The sequence below is a fragment of the Trachypithecus francoisi genome, unplaced genomic scaffold (assembly GCF_009764315.1).
Source record: "Trachypithecus francoisi isolate TF-2019V2 unplaced genomic scaffold, Tfra_2.0 Lachesis_group9, whole genome shotgun sequence".
NCBI classification, from domain to species: Eukaryota; Metazoa; Chordata; class Mammalia; order Primates; family Cercopithecidae; genus Trachypithecus; species Trachypithecus francoisi.
In genome coordinates this window covers 19,317,422-19,333,120 of record NW_022681474.1, presented here as the reverse complement: position 1 = coordinate 19,333,120, position 15,699 = coordinate 19,317,422, and the positions used below count along the sequence as shown (strand labels likewise).

The 15,699-nt window shown below is 43.6% G+C and overlaps 1 protein-coding gene and 1 long non-coding RNA gene across 2 annotated transcripts in view; one reads left to right on the top strand and one right to left on the bottom strand.

The window, feature by feature from the left end:
- The window catches only part of LOC117082110, a 38,588-nt gene extending 36,851 nt beyond the window's left edge, over positions 1 to 1,737 (bottom strand). The window contains exon 1 of the long non-coding RNA XR_004436474.1: positions 1,633 to 1,737. This is a non-coding gene — a long non-coding RNA (uncharacterized LOC117082110). The remainder of the gene's footprint in view (positions 1 to 1,632) is intronic.
- Positions 1 to 15,699, top strand: part of CUBN (cubilin) — a 332,666-nt gene that overhangs the window by 124,823 nt on the left and 192,144 nt on the right. The window contains 1 exon segment of the mRNA XM_033208657.1: positions 5,318 to 5,468. Coding sequence (XP_033064548.1) covers positions 5,318 to 5,468 — 151 coding nt within the window.

Below are 15,699 nucleotides of genomic sequence, written 5' to 3'. Positions count from 1 at the left end.
ATGATATCATCCTAAAGAAACTCTTGAATTGCTTTTTCTACATGGACTATATGTAATTAATTCTTCTTTTTTTTTTTTTTTTTTGAGACGGAGTCTCACTCTGTCGCCCAGGCTGGAGTGCAGTGGCCAGATCTCAGCTCACTGAAAGCTCCGCCTCCCAGGTTTACGCCATTCTCTCGCCTCAGCCTCCCGAGTAGCTGGGACTACAGGCGCCCGCCATCTCGCCCGGCTAATTTTTTGTATTTTTTAGTAGAGACGGGGTTTCACCGTGTTAGCCAGGATGGTCTCGATCTCCTGACCTCGTGATCCGCCCGTCTCGGCCTCCCAAGTGCTGGGATTACAGGCTTGAGCCACCGCGCCCGGCCTATGTAATTAATTCTTAAAATTGATCTTCTATAAAAAATAATTTTCTTCCAGAAAACCTTCCAGGAAATAAAATAAACAATATTTACAAACAGTATGCATTAGATGTCAATCTAAAACAGAAAGGCTGAGTTTTAATTGTCACTCACTGAGATTCTAAAATGAGTTTGGGGCTGGGCATGGTGGCTCACACTTGTAATCCCAGCTCTTTGGGAAGCCGAGGTGGGCAGATTGCTTGAGCCCAGGATTTCGAGACCAGTCTGGGCAACATGGTGAAACTCCGTCTCTACAAAAAATTTAAAAAAAAATAGCTGGGCGTGGTAGTGCATGCCTGTAGTTTCAGCCACCAGAAGGCTTAGGCAGGAGGATGGCTTGAGCCTGGGAGGGTGAGGCTACAGTGAACCTTACTGCACCACTGCACTCCAGCCTGTGCAACAGAGCAAGATCCTGTCTCAGACAAACAAATAGTTAAGAAAAAAATTAATCTCTACATCCCAAGCTCATATATATAATTAATTAAAATTTTAATTTATTACAGTTTTAAATTTTTAGCCATAAAACAATTTAGCAAGCAAGGCACTTGAAAGGCATATTTTTGTTCTTGGAGATCCTGCAATTCATAAAGTTGAATTCTACTGAGGGAACAGGTGGAGTGGATGGGTCTCTGTTCACTTAGAACTTGACTTGCAGTGACTCCTAAGTACCCTCAGTCTTACAAAAAAATTGGATCTCTATCAGTGATTGACCACACTTGGTGTCTTCAGTTTTATATCCTCCCCTTTGTTATGGGTCCTTCCTATTTAGAAGTCCACGGATCATTTCCTATTGCAACTGGAGTCTGAATTCACTAGTGGTATCGTAAACTACGTGCCAAATTATCAAACCCGCACAAAGGAAGTAGATAGAAACTGGTTAAGTGTGGCTAAGGCAAGAGATTTCCTTCCTCTCTGAGTGTGTCAAGAGGAGTTGAGATATTTTGGGGTAGGATGGGGGTGGGGGGACCTAAGCCACGAAAATCCTGAATGAATAATCTCCTTAAGAGAATAACAAAAGATTTCACCGAGGAAGGTTTTGTAATATACACATTTCCACATCTGAAGATACATTTAATGGCCAATTTGAAAATGTAAGCATTATTTTAGTAACTTAGAAAAATACCCCTAAACATAGTTACAGAAATTAGATCTGCATATTCAAGGTGAGAATCACAATCTTTCTTAGGTTTTACTAGTTTCCTTTCTGTAACTCAGAACTTCAAGTATTGCTCACTCTGAGTAGATCTTTAGGCTCTCTGAAAGCAAGGCCACTCCAGCGTGCTTGTCGGTAGTTGCAGTGAGTCACAGCTGGAACGTCCTGTGGTTAACATTCTGCTCTGAAAACAGAATCAGAATCCGTGAGACGGGTTTCCATGGTAACCTGTATTTGTATACTTTGAAAAATGCCTGTTCCTTTTTGTGTGGTTTTGGGTGGTCAATTTGTGCGGGAATGAATTGTAGAGGTGACATTACCCATCTGTGTGAATATAAACAAAAAACCTGATTTTATTAACGACAAACTTTAAAAAATGAGTTATGAGTTTTTTTTTCCTTTTCGAGACATTGTTCTACACATTTATTTATTACTTGATTGGGCATTATATTTAAGCATTTTCACAAATGTCTATTTGATGTTTATTTTAATGCATAATTTTCTCCCCTTCAAAGGGAAAAATAAAAGAATTGTCATTCATCAGTGTTGCCCCCCAAACCTACTGCCTAACCCCTCCACCCCCACCCAGTACTTTTACAATGGGTTATAAAAGACCACTGAACAGCTGAGATTCAGGGGTCTCCTTCAATGCATAATCCCATCCGGAAGGAAGGAAAAAAAAAATCCCTCTAAGTCATGTGAAAATGCCACATCTCTTAACCTTGCAGAGCTGAGAGGCAAAAACGCTATGTTGTTCGTGACCTTGTGCAGAATTGAAATATGATTCCTCAACATGTTGCGACCTAGTATTCCGTAAGACCCGTCGAGCTTAAGGTGATTATAGTTATGGAGAAATCTTATGTTTTGTTGGATAAGGGTTATGACGGCTTAGCTTGGCTCGGAGGCCTGACAAAAATGAAATAATTTATGCTGTGGTCACTAAATTACAATCCGAAGGTTAAGATTTTGGGGGTGGAAGACGGTAGAGCATTTGCTTGCTAATTACTCCACTACTTGGGAGCAGTATGTTTGTTTCTGTGCTAATTAGTTTAGAACTGGACTTCATGCCCTAGAATTAAGAAAAACTCTAAAGCTGAGATGAATCTCCTGCAGGGAAGCAGGGATTTAGAAGCACAGACTGCAAATTGGCCTCTTGCCCTCCCGTTTTTCCCCCTGCATGAGAGGGTGGGACTGAGCACTAAGGTGAAAAGCTTCTGTTCCGTTTTGTTTCCCTCTTCTTTTTATGTTGCTTTATTCTTCTCTCATTCTCCCCTCTTCATTGTAGGGGAGCTTTCTGATAAATGTGTAGAATATTAGAAACTTGATAGTAAATATACACATTCAAAGCAGCGTATGAAAAACAGAAAAAAGGGAAGCTACAGCAATAAACCTGAAAAATAAAACTCATCTTTATCCATTTGCTTAAAATGCTTAGGTTTAGTACTTCGGGGTGAATGACATAATGGACTTCTGAGCTTGTCTTTTTAAAAATCTCTGCTGACTTCCCTGAAACCTCACAAGCACGTATGATGAGCAGCCGATGTGAGAACTCAACGAGACAGGTCAAGGTTTAAAAATCTGCAATTTATCCTGACCTTGAACAAGGCCCTTGCCTGGTTCTCCCTTCTACTGAGTGGCACAAAGGATCCAAATCCTTTACGGTCTAAGAGGAGCCTGTTGAAATTGAGGATTGTATGGTATTACTACCTATCTAACTATACAGAGTGCCAGTAATCGGGCAGATTGGGTCCTAGTAAAATAAATACAGCTGGTGGGGGAAATCACTGCATTCATTCGTTGGCGATGCATGGGGAAGCTGCCTTTATCAAAGCCCTGCTCTGGGCAGTGAGGGGAAGGCCAGAGGTGGTCTGTGCTTTAAGGCAACTCACAATCGGTAGCGGAGGTAAGACACACAAGCCCATAACAAGAATGCCTGGGAATGTGACCATTTCCACAAAAGAAGCACAGATGAAAAGCTAAGGACTTTCAAAGGCAGACTAATTTATGCCTGACTGCAGGGATTAGGGGCGGCTCCATGGAGGTGCTTTGTAACATTTGGTGGTAAAGTTCTCCACACTCAAATCAATATGTTTCAAACAATATTTCATGTCATAACATTTTGTTCAATGAAAATAATTTGTCAGTCTGGAATTTATTGAATCCAGATTATACATTTATGCACGGATACGTGCAAACACACAGACATTCACACATACTCTTAAGTAGATGTACTCTCCAAGGGAATCCTCAAGGAAATCCGTGAGTCCATTACCAGGTATTTTCTGTTTTATTGGCACGGGCAGCTTATCCCAAGGGTAACTGGAACAAAGTGTTTAAAGGGAACATGAAGGCGATTGGGTGAAAATGTAATGGCCTGAGTCCTGAGGAAGCCAGTCTTGTTGGATTGCCATTATCTTTCTCAAATGAAGAGATATAGTAGAGAGGTTTTCCATTTTTATTTTTCAGTTTGGAGATATATAGCTGATAAAATCATTAAATGAGGTGGGTTAAGGGGACACAACCTTGCACCCTCCATTTCTCCTTGAGGATGTATAAATACCTCAATGGAAAATTCGGCAAAGACATCAGTAAACAATTTCCAAGAGAAGAAATCTAAATGCCCCTAAACATAAAAAAAAAAAAAAAATCCTTCAATGTCAAAGTAATCAAAATAACACAAATTAGGACAATTACCAAAGAGCAATTTTTCACTACCAGTACCAGTTTAAAATGTGATCGTCATCATAATTGACAAAGCTCCACTGAAAAAAACACCTCTATTAACTGCTGGTGGGAGGATGAGTTGGTATAAACTTTCTGGTAAGAAATTTAATAATATTTTATAAAGAGCCATATGATTATACTGTTTGTTATTCCCTTTCTAGGCATCTTTTAAAAGAAACATTTAAAGTATCAAACAGCTATTTATATCAGCAAAATATTGGAAATATCTTATATGAAACAACAATATAATTATAATATAAATACATTATATTTGTGGCATTTTATGCCGAGGTTTACAGAGACAATTTAGTGATATGTTCAATGAAAAACAAGAAACACAATTAAATATGTAGCTCAAATGTATAAACACATATATACACCTGCACAAATAGGTATATTACATGTATATACAAATGAAAAAAGTATCATGATAACTATTTGGATTTAATGAAATATTAAGTGTTTGTCTTTAGTTGAATCAATGTATTTTCCTTTTTCATACATTTCTAAAATGTTTGATTATTTTACAGGTAGCATTTATTTTAAAAATTATATCTTGAGAGGATGGCTACCCCATTTTCTATGACATGATTATTACACATTGTATTACTGTGTCAAAGTATCTCATGTACCCTATAAATATATACACCTACTATGTACCCATAAACATTTTAAAATATTTTAAAATTATATCTTACAATTATAATAGCTGCTATTCATTGAGCCCCACTATGTGTTGTTAATATGTGAATGCCTACTATTTCCCTATTCTGAGCCTGAATTATACTTTGGATTTGATATATTGACATAAAACCAAAAGTTACTAGTTGGGTTTCCAAATTTATTGGGCTTACGAAGCAGATCCATCTCTAAAACCCTCTCTATGCAATTTTCAATTTTTAATTCCTATGTTGAGTTCTGTGTGCTCAACCCACCTCAGCAGATTTACCTCAGGAACAGCTTTTGCCACTTGGGTAGACTTGGCTTTTTCCATCCAACAAACCATGTGTTTTTACATGGGGAGATTTCTCTTCTATTTCAGCTCTATGATGGACCGCGGCGGATGGGACGCTACTGTGGAGTAGACCTGCCCCCTCCAGGGAGTACTACAAGCTCCAAGCTTCAAGTGCTGCTCCTTACAGATGGGGTTGGCCGCCATGAGAAAGGATTTCAGATGCAGTGGTTTGTTTATGGTAAGCCGGGTGCTGATCTCAGTTGTATTTGCAGTTGCTATTTGACCAACAATTTTTTCTTTTTCAGTTCCAAACTTAGAAACAGTACCATGAACAAATAATGGAACCCAGGTAGTAATCTCATGCAAGGGTTTAAGAAATATACTTAGACACTGATGGAACTTGGAGAGTTAAGTCTGTTAGGATTAAGAGAGGAAGTGACATCAAAGTGGAAAGAATTTGGTTAATTGTATTAATTGTAGGTGTAGTAATAAATTGCCTTAGATAAAGAAAGAAGCAGAATGAAGTTTCTAGGGATGAAGAGTATAGCAAGTTAACTGCAAGGTGGGGTGGGAGTATCTCAGGTGCAATGGAATAGAAGGAGATTTAAGGCTCACCTTGACGTTAAGCAGAGAAAGGATAGGGATAGATGAGAAAGAATGAAAGTCAGTCAGACAGGGATGGGAAGGGGTAGCGTTGGCCTGAGAAGAGAAGGATTTGAGCTGAGATGCACAAAGCCAGGGGCATGTGTTGTACTTGTCAAACAGGAAGGAGCACATCTGGATCCCACCTACAAATTGGTGGCTCAGGAAGCAGGTAGGGATCATCATTCCTCTGAAGATGGAAGGTCTCCTTTAACAAGAGGTCTGAAATTACTACAAATTGCAGGTGGGCCAATCTGCAAGTGGAGAGCCCCAGAGCAGTGGTTCCCAAAATGTGGTCCCTAGAGAGAGCATCAGCATTACCTGGAATTTGTTAGAAATTCAAATTCTTGGGCCCCATCCCAGGCCTACAGAATCACAAACTCTGAAGTGGGTCCCAATAATCTGTGTCTTAACTGGTCTCCCTGGTGATTTTTTTTTTTTTTTTTTTTTTGAGACGGAGTCTTGCTCTGTGGCCCAGGCTGGAGTGCAGTGGCCGGATCTCAGCTCACTGCAAGCTCCGCCTCCTGGGTTTACGCCATTCTCCAGCCTCAGCCTCCCGAGTAGCTGGGACTACAGACGCCCACCACCTCGCCTGGCTAGTTTTTTGTATTTTTTTAGTAGAGACAGGGTTTCATCGTGTTAGCCAGGATGGTCTCGATCTCCTGACCTGGTGATCCACCCGTCTCGGCCTCCCAAAGTGCTGGGATTACAGGCTTGAGCCACCGTGCCCGGCCTTCTCCCTGGTGATTAAAGTTTGGAAACTACTGACAGGTGAAGCCAGCTGAGCTTCTGGGTGGGGTGGGGACTTGGAGAACTTTTCTGTCTAGCTAAAAGTTTGTAAATGCACCAATCAGCTCTCTGTGTCTAGCTAAAGGTTTGTAAATGCACCAATCAGCACTCTGTAAAAACATACGAATCAGTGCTCTGTAAAATGGACCAATCAGTGCTCTGTAAAATGGACCAATCAGCTCTCTGTAAAATGGACCAATCAGCAGGACATGGGTGGGGCCTAATGGAATAAAAGCTGGTCACCTGAGCCAGCAGTGGCAACCTGCTCGGGTCCCCTTCTACACTGTAGAAGCTTTGTTCTTTCACTCTTCACAATAACGCTTGCTGCTGCTCACTCTTTGGGTCCGCACTACCTTTATGAGCTGTATAATACTCACTGCAAAGGTCTGTGGCTTCACTCCTGAAGTCAGTGAGACCACAAACCCACTGGAAGGAAGAAACTGCAGACACATCTGAACATTTGAACAAACTAACTCTGGACACACCATCTTTAAGAACTGTAACACTCACCGTGAGGGTCCGCAGCTTCATTCTTGAAGTCAGCGAGACCAAGAACCCACTGGAAGGAATAAATTCCGGACACATTTTGGCGACCCAGATGGGACAATCACCAAGTGGTGAGTACCATCGGACCCCTTTCGCTTGCTAGTCTGTCCTATTTTTCCTTAGAATTTGGGGGCTAAATACCAGGCACCTGTCAGCCAGTTAAAAGCAACTAGCACGGCCGCCGGACTAAAGACATGGGTGTCAGACTTACTGGGAAAAGGCTCTAAACAACCCCCAACTCTTTGGAGTTGGGAGCGTTGGTTGGCCTGGAACCAGCTTCCGCTTTTTCTGTACTTCTGGGCTGAGCCGAGGGTTGACAGAGAGGAAAGCCATTCAGCTCCGGGGTCCCGACAAGTCGGTTGACCCTGTGGCCATGAGTGGAACTCGCAAAGTCATGTCGCCCAAGCGAGACTTGTCCATCTATCCTATCTATCTTGACCTTTGCCTCCTGGGTCCTAATGCCTGTCAGACAAACTTCCTCTCGTTGCTCTTCTCCAAGGCTAGTCCCGCTTCTAAAAACCACTCCGTCTCTCATGCTTTTCTAGTTTCTCCTGTAAGAATGATTTCTAGTATAAACTCCAGGACTCTGTTACCTTCTTTAGGCACCCGAACTCACCAATCAGAAAGACATAATTTTTGCTGAAAGCCCCGTTGTAACGGGGACTATCTGAAATTTTAGGATCCCTCCTCAGACAAGCAGGCCTAACAAAAGCTATTGCTGAAGCTAGGATATGGGGAGCCTCAGAAATTGTATCCTTCCTATTCGTATAAGTGAGGATAAAATGCATCACTCTTCCAACTCTGGAGATCCCTTCCCTCCCTCAGGGTATGGCCCTCCGCTTCATTTTGGGGGCATAACATCTTTATAGGACACGGGTAAGGTCCCAGTACTAACAGGAGAATGTTTAGGACTCTAACAGGTTTTTGAGAATGTGTCAGTAAAGGCCACTAAACCCGATTTTTCTCAGTCCTCCTTGTGGTCTAGGAGAACAGGCAAGGGTGCAGGTTTTTGAGAATGCATCAGTAAGGGCCACTAAATCCGACCGTCCTCAGTTCTCCTTGTGGTCTAGGAGGAAAACTAGTGTTTCTGCTGCTGTGTCAGTGAGCGCAACTATTCTAATTAGCAGGGTCCAGGGACCCTTGCAGGTTCTTGGGCAGGGGGAAAAAACAAACCAAACCAAAACCGCGGGTGGTTTTGTCTTTCAGATGGGAAACAGTCAGGCATCAACAGGCTCACCCTTGAAATGCATCCTAAGCCATTGGGACCAATTTGACCTGCAAACTGTGAAAAAGAGGCAGCTCATTTTTTTTCTGCACTATGCTCTGGCCCCAGTATTCCCCCTCTGATGGGGAAAAATGGCCACCTGAGGAAGTATACTTTACAATACTATCCTGCAGCTTGACCTTTTCTGTAAGAGGGAAGGCAAACAGAGTGAAATACCTTATGTCCAAGCTTTCTTTTCATTGAAGGAGAATACACAACTATGCAAAACTTGCAATTTACATCCCACAGGAGGACCTTTCAGCTTACCCCCATATCCTAGCCTCACTATAGCTCCCCTTCCTATTAATGATAAGCCTCCTCTAATCTCCCCTGCCCAGAAGGAAATAAGCAAAGAAATCTCCAAGGGACCACAAAAACCCCCAGGCTATCGGTTATGTCCCCTTCAAGCTGTAGGGGAAGGGGAATTTGGTCCAACCCGGGTACATGTCCCCTTCTCCCTCTCTGATTTAAAGCAGATCAAGGCAGACCTGGGGAAGTTTTCAGATGATCCTGATAGGTACGTAGATGTCCTAGAGGGCCTAGGGCAAACCTTTGATCTCACTTGGAGAGTCATGCTATTGTCAGATCAAACCCTGGCCTTTAATGAAAAGAATGCAGCTTTAACTGCAGCCTGAGAGTTTGGAGATACCTGATATCTTAGTCAAGTAAATGATAGAATGACAGCCGAAGAAAGGGACAAATTCCCTAGTGGTCAACAAGCCATCCTCAGTATGGATCGCCACTGGGACCTCGACTCAGATCATGGGGACTGGAGTCGTCAACATCTGCTAACCTGTGTTCTAGAAGGACTAAGGAGAATTAGGAAAAAGTCCATGAATTATTCAATGATGTCCACCATAACTCAGGGAAAGGAAGAAAATCCTTCTGCCTTCCTCGAGCAGCTACGGGAGGCCTTAAGAAAATATACTTCCTTGTCACCCAACTCACTCAAGGGTCAACTGATCCTAAAAGATAAGTTTATTACCCAATCAGCTGCAGATATCAGGAGAAATCTTCAAAAACGAGCCCTCGGCCCTAAACAAAATCTGGAGGCATTATTAAACCTGATAACCTCGGTGTTCTATAATAGGGACCAAGAGAAACAGGCCCAAAAGGAAAAGTGAGATCAGAGAAAGGCCGCAGCCTTAGTCATGGCCCTCAGACAAACAAACCTTGGTGGTTCAGAAAGGACAAAAATGGAGCAGGCCAATCACCTGGGAGGGCTTGTTATCAATGTGGTTTAGAAGGACACTTTAAAAAAGATTGTCCAACGAGAAACAAGCTGCCCCCTTGTCCATGTCCACGATGCCAAGGTAATCACTGGAAGGTGCATTGGGCCAGAAGCCCCCAACCAGATGATCAAACAACAGGACTGAGGGTGCCTGGGGCAAGCACCAGCTCATGTCATCACCCTCACTGAGCCCTGAGTACATTTAACCATTGAGGGCCAGGAAATTGACTTCCTCCTGGACACTGGCACGGCCTTCTCAGTGTTAATTTCCTGTCCTGGATGACTGTCCTCAAGGTCCGTTACCATCCAAGGAATCCTGGGACAGCCTGTAACCAGATATTTCTCCCACCTCCTCAGTTGTAATTGGGAGACTTTGCTCTTTCCACATGCCTTTCTTGTTATGCCTGAAAGTCCCACACCCTTATTAGGGAGGGATATATTAGCCAAAGCTGGAGCTATTATCTACATGAATATGGGGAACAAGTTACCCATTTGTTGTCCCCTACTTGAGGAGGGAATCAACCCTGAAGTCTGGGTATTGGAAGGACAATTTGGAAGAGCAAAAAATGCCCACCCAGTCCAAATCAGGCTAAGAGACCCACCACTTTTCCTTATCAAAGGCAATATACCTTAAGACCTGAAGCTCATAAAGGATTATAGGATATTGTTAAACATTTAAAAGCTCAAGGCTTAGTAAGGAAATGCAGCAGTCCCTGCAACACCCCAACTCTAGGAGTACAAAACTGAATGGTCATTGGAGACTAGTGCAGGATCTTGGACTCATCAATGAGGCGGTGGTTCCTCTACATCTAGTTGTACCCAACCCCTGTACCCTGCTCTCTCAAATGCCAGGGAGGCAGAGTGGTTCACTGTTCTGGACCTCAAGGATGCCGTCTTCTGTATTCCCCTGTACTCTGACTCCCAGTTTCTCTGCCTTTGAGGATCCCACAGACTACATGTCCCAACTTACGTGGACGGTCTTGCCTCAAGGGTTTAGGGATAGCCCTCACCTGTTTGGTCAGTCACTGGCCCAGGATCCAGGCCACTTCTCAAGTCCAGGCACTCTGGTCCTTCAGTATGTGGATGACTTACTTTTGGCTACCGGTTTGGAAGCCTCATGCCAGCAGGCTACTCTAGATCTCTTGAACTTTCTGGCTAATCAAGGGTACAAGGCGTCTAGGTCAAAGGCCCAGCCTTGCCTCCAGCAGGTCAAATATCTAGGCCTCATCTTCGCCAGAGGGACCAGGGCCCTCAGCAAGGAACGAATGCAGCCTACACTGGCTTATCCTTGCCCTAAGACATTCAAACAGTTGCGGGGGTTCCTTGGAATCACCGGCTTTTGCTGACTGTGGATCCACAGGTACAGCAAGATAGCCAGGCCCCTCTATACTCTAATCAAAGCTACACAGAGGGAAAATACTCATCTAGTAGAGTGGGAACCAGGGGCAGAAACAGCCTTCAAAACCTTAAAGCAGGCCCTAGTACAAGCTCCAGCTTTAAGCCTTCACACAGGACAAAACTTCTTTTTTTTTTTTTTTTGAGGTAGAGTCTCGCTCTGTCGCCCAGGCTGGAGTGCAGTGGCGCAATCTCGGCTCACTGCAAGCTCCGCCTCCCGGGTTCACGCCATTCTCCTGCCTCAGCCTCCCAAGTAGCTGGGACTACAGGCGCCGCCACCTCGCCCAGCTAGTTTTTTGTATTTTTAGTAGAGACGGGGTTTCACCATGTTAGCCAGGATGGTCTTGATCTCCTGACCTCGTGATCCGCCCGTCTCGGCCTCCCAAAGTGCTGGGATTACAGGCTTGAGCCACCGCGCCCGGCCGACAAAACTTCTTTATACGTCACAGAGAGAGCCGGGATAGCTCTTGGGGTTCTTACTCAGACTCATGGGACAACCCCACAACCAGTGGCAGACCTAAGTAAGGAAACTGATGTAATAGCAAAAGGCTGGCCTCACTGTTTCAGGGTAGTTGTGGCGGTGGCCGTCTTAGTGTCAGAGGCTATCAGAATAATACAAGGAAAGGGTCTCACTGTCTGGACTACTCATGATGTAAATGGCACACTAGGTGCCAAAGGAAGTTTATGGCTATCAGACAACTGCCTACCTAGATACCAGGTGCTACTCCTTGAGGGACCGGTGCTTCAGATATGTACATGCATGGCCCTCAACCCTACCACTTTTCTCCCAGAGGATGGGGAACCAATTGAGCATGACTGCCAACAAATTATAGTCCAGACTTACGCTGCCCGAGATGATCTCTTAGAAGTCCCCTTAGCTAATCCTGACCTTAACCTATATACTGATGAAAGTTCATTTGTGGAAAATGGGATACGAAGGGCAGGTTATGCCATAGTTAGTGATGTAACCATGCTTGAAAGTAAGCCTCTTGCCCCGGGGACCAGCACTCAGTTAGCAGAACTAGTGGCACTTACCCAAGCCTTTGAACTGGGAAAGGGAAAAAGAATAAATGTGTATATAGATAGCAAGTATACTTATCTAATCCTACATGCCCATGCTGCACTATGGAAAGAAAGGGAGTTCCTAACCTCTAGGGGAACCCCTGTTAAATACCACAAGGAAATCATGGAGTTACTGCACTCAGTGCAAAAACCCAAGGAGGTGGCAGTCTTACACTGCCAAAGCCATCAAAAAGGGGAAGGAGAGGGGAGAACATCACCGTAAGTGGCTGACAGAGGCAGGGAAAGACCAGCAGAAAGGAAAAAGAGAAAGAGAGGAAGAGAGAGACAAAGAGGGAGTCAGAGAGAAAGTCAGAGAAAGAAAGAGAAGGAGATAGAAAGAGACAGAAAGTCAAAGAGAGAGATAGAGGAAGAGATAGAGAGAGAAAGAGAAAGATAGGAAGTCAAAAGAAGGAGACAGAGAGGAAGAGACAGAAAGAAAGTCAGAGAGAGACAGAGAGAAAGAGACAGACAGAAAGTCAAAGAGGGGGAAAGAGAGGAAGAGACAAAGGAGTCAGAGAGAAAGAGATAGAAGTAGTAAAGAAAAAACAGTGTACCATGTTCCTTTAAAAGTTAGGATAAATTTAAAACCTGTAATTGATAATTGAAGGTCTTCTCTGTAACCCTGTAACACTCCAATACCACCTTATTGTCCGTGTAAACAAGGGTAGAGCCGAAAGCACTGAGGCCACTGACAACCGGTAGCCTTCCTATCAAAAATCCTTAACCCAGCAGATTTCCTAACAGGGGATCTAAATCTTAATTACCATACAAAGGTCCAACCAGACATAGGAGGAACTCCCTTCAGCACAGGAGGATAGATGGTTCCTCCCAGGCGATTAAGGAAAAAGACACAATGGGTGTTCAGGAAACTCTTATAGAAGCAGAGTTAGGAAAATTGCCTAATAATTGGTCTGCTCAAACATGGGAGTTGTTTGCACTCAGCCGCCAAATTTTAAAGTACTTACAGAATCAGGAGGGAGTCATCTATACCAATTCTAAGTTAATATGGATGGAATTAGGTTTTATTAATAGCAAAGAAAAATTAAAATCCCAAGCGTACAAAGGTTTTCCACTAAAGGTCGCTAAAAGTTAACAGTGTAACAAGCATTATCCTACTACCACACACTCTCAAAGGATTTCTCAGACAGTTTGCAAGAAATAACAAAATCTATCCAATAAGGATAGTAACTACAATCCCAAATAGACTCTTTGGCAGCAGTGACTCTCCGAAACCGCTGAGGCCTAGACCGTCCTCACTGCCGAGAAAGGAGGACTTTGCACCTTCTTAGGGAAAGAGTGTTGCTTTTACACTAACCAGTCAGGGATAGTACAAGATGCCCCCCAACGTTTACAGGAAAAGGCTTCTGATATCAGACAATGCCTTTCAAACTCTTATATCAACCTCTGGAGTTGGGCAACATGGCTTCTCCCTTTTCTAGGTCCTGTGGCCGCCATCTTGCTATTACTTGCCTTCAGGCCCTGTATTTTTAACCTCCTTGTCAAATTTGTTTCCTCTAGAATCAAGGCCATCAAGCTACAGATAGTCTTACAAATGGAACCCCAAATGAGCTCAACTAACAACTTCTACCGAGGACCCCTGGACCGACCCACTGGCCCTTTCACTGATATAAAGAGTTCCCCTCTGGAGGACACTACAACTGCAGGGCCCCTTCCTTGCGCCTATCCAGCAGGAAGTAGCTAGAGCGGTCATCGCCCAATTCCCAGCAGCAGTTGGGGTGTCCTGTTTAGAGGGGGGATTGAGAGGTGAAGCCAACTGAGCTTCTGGGTCGGATGGGGACTTGGAGAACTTTTCTGTCTAACTAAAGGTTTGTAAATGCACCAATCAACACTCTGTGTCTAGCTAAAGGTTTGCAAATGGACCAATCAGCACTCTGTAAAAACACACCAATCAGCACTCTGTGTCTTAACTAAAGGTTTGTAAATGCACCAATCAGCACTCTGTAAAATGGACCAATCAGCACTCTGTAAAATGGACCACTCAGTAGGATGTGGGCGGGGCCAAATAAGGGAATAAAAGCTGGCCACCCAAGCCAGCAGTGGCAACCCACTTAAGTCCCCTTCCACGCTGTTTTGCTTTCGCTCTTCACAATAAATCTTGCTGCTGCTCACTCTTTGGGTCCATACTACCTTTATGAGCTGTAACAGTCACTGTGAAGGTCTGTGGCTTCATTCCTGAAGTCAGTGAGACCATGAACCCACCAGGAGGAACAAACAACTCCACACTATCTTTAAGAGCTGTAACACTCACTGTGAAGGTCTGTGACTTCACTCCTAAAGTCAGCAAGACCATGAACCCACTGGAAGGAAGAAACTGTGGACACATCTGAACATCTGAACAAACAAACTCCGGACGCACCAGCTTTAAGAACTGTAGCACTCACCACAAGGGTCCATGGCTTCATTCTTGAAGTTAGCAGGACCAAGAATCCACCAGAAGGAATAAATTCTGGACACACTACTGTCTTAGAGTGATCGATCCCTGGAACGTGTAGTCCTTGTGGGTCTCATAGCAGTAGTTCTCAACCACGATGCTAGAGCTCATTGGTGTATTTCAGTCAACTGGAAAGAGAAGTGGAGTTGCAAGATTATACCAGGAATCAAGCATAGACATCTAAGTTGTGGCCCTACTGTCAAAATCAGGGCTGAGCTCTAGCTGAGCACACATGAATGTGTGCAGTGGTTGACTCTTAAGGTTGTTCACATTCTGGTGCATTCATTATATGAATGTCAGAGCTACATATAACTGAATAGCCCTATTATACACTTAGGCGAGCTAGGCGTTCTGAGATTATAAACTGGGCTCTGAGTGTATTTCTGTTAAAATATGTATGGGACTTTCAGTATTTAAAAATAGTCAGTGGTCATCCACAGAGCTACTTGCAACTTGAAACGTATATTATGAATTCCCCAAGTAAACGAGTTGTGATAATTAATCTTGTAGAAGTCCTGGACCTTCTTCTTCATCAGGTGAGTAGATATTTATTTATTTATTTATTGAGATAGGATCTCACTTTGTCATCCAAACTGGAGTGCAGTGATCATAGCTCACTGGAGACTTGAGCTCTGAGGCTTAAGTGATTCTCTCACCTCAGCCTCTTGAGTAGCTGGGACTACAGATGTGTACCACTGCACCTGGCATTTTTTTTTATTTTTAGTAGAGTTGAGGTCTTACTATATTGCCCAGGCTGATCTTGAACTTCTGAGCTCAAGCAATCCTACTGCCTTGACCTCCCAAAGTGCTGGGATTACAGGCGTGAGCCACTGCACCTGGCCCAAGTGGGTGAATTCAACCTAAGTCAACTCATTGATCCATTAAATGCAGGGATTTGATTGATTCATCTCTATAATACAGATCATCTGTAGTATTCCATGATTCTGAAACACATTATTCTAACTAGAGACAGTGTGAAAAGAGACAGAAAGGACAGGAGAATCTTGGGAAATGGCCCAGATTTTCAAGGGCTGGGGCATTCTCCAGAGCATACGTGCATCCCAGATGCTCGTGCGCACATGAACCCT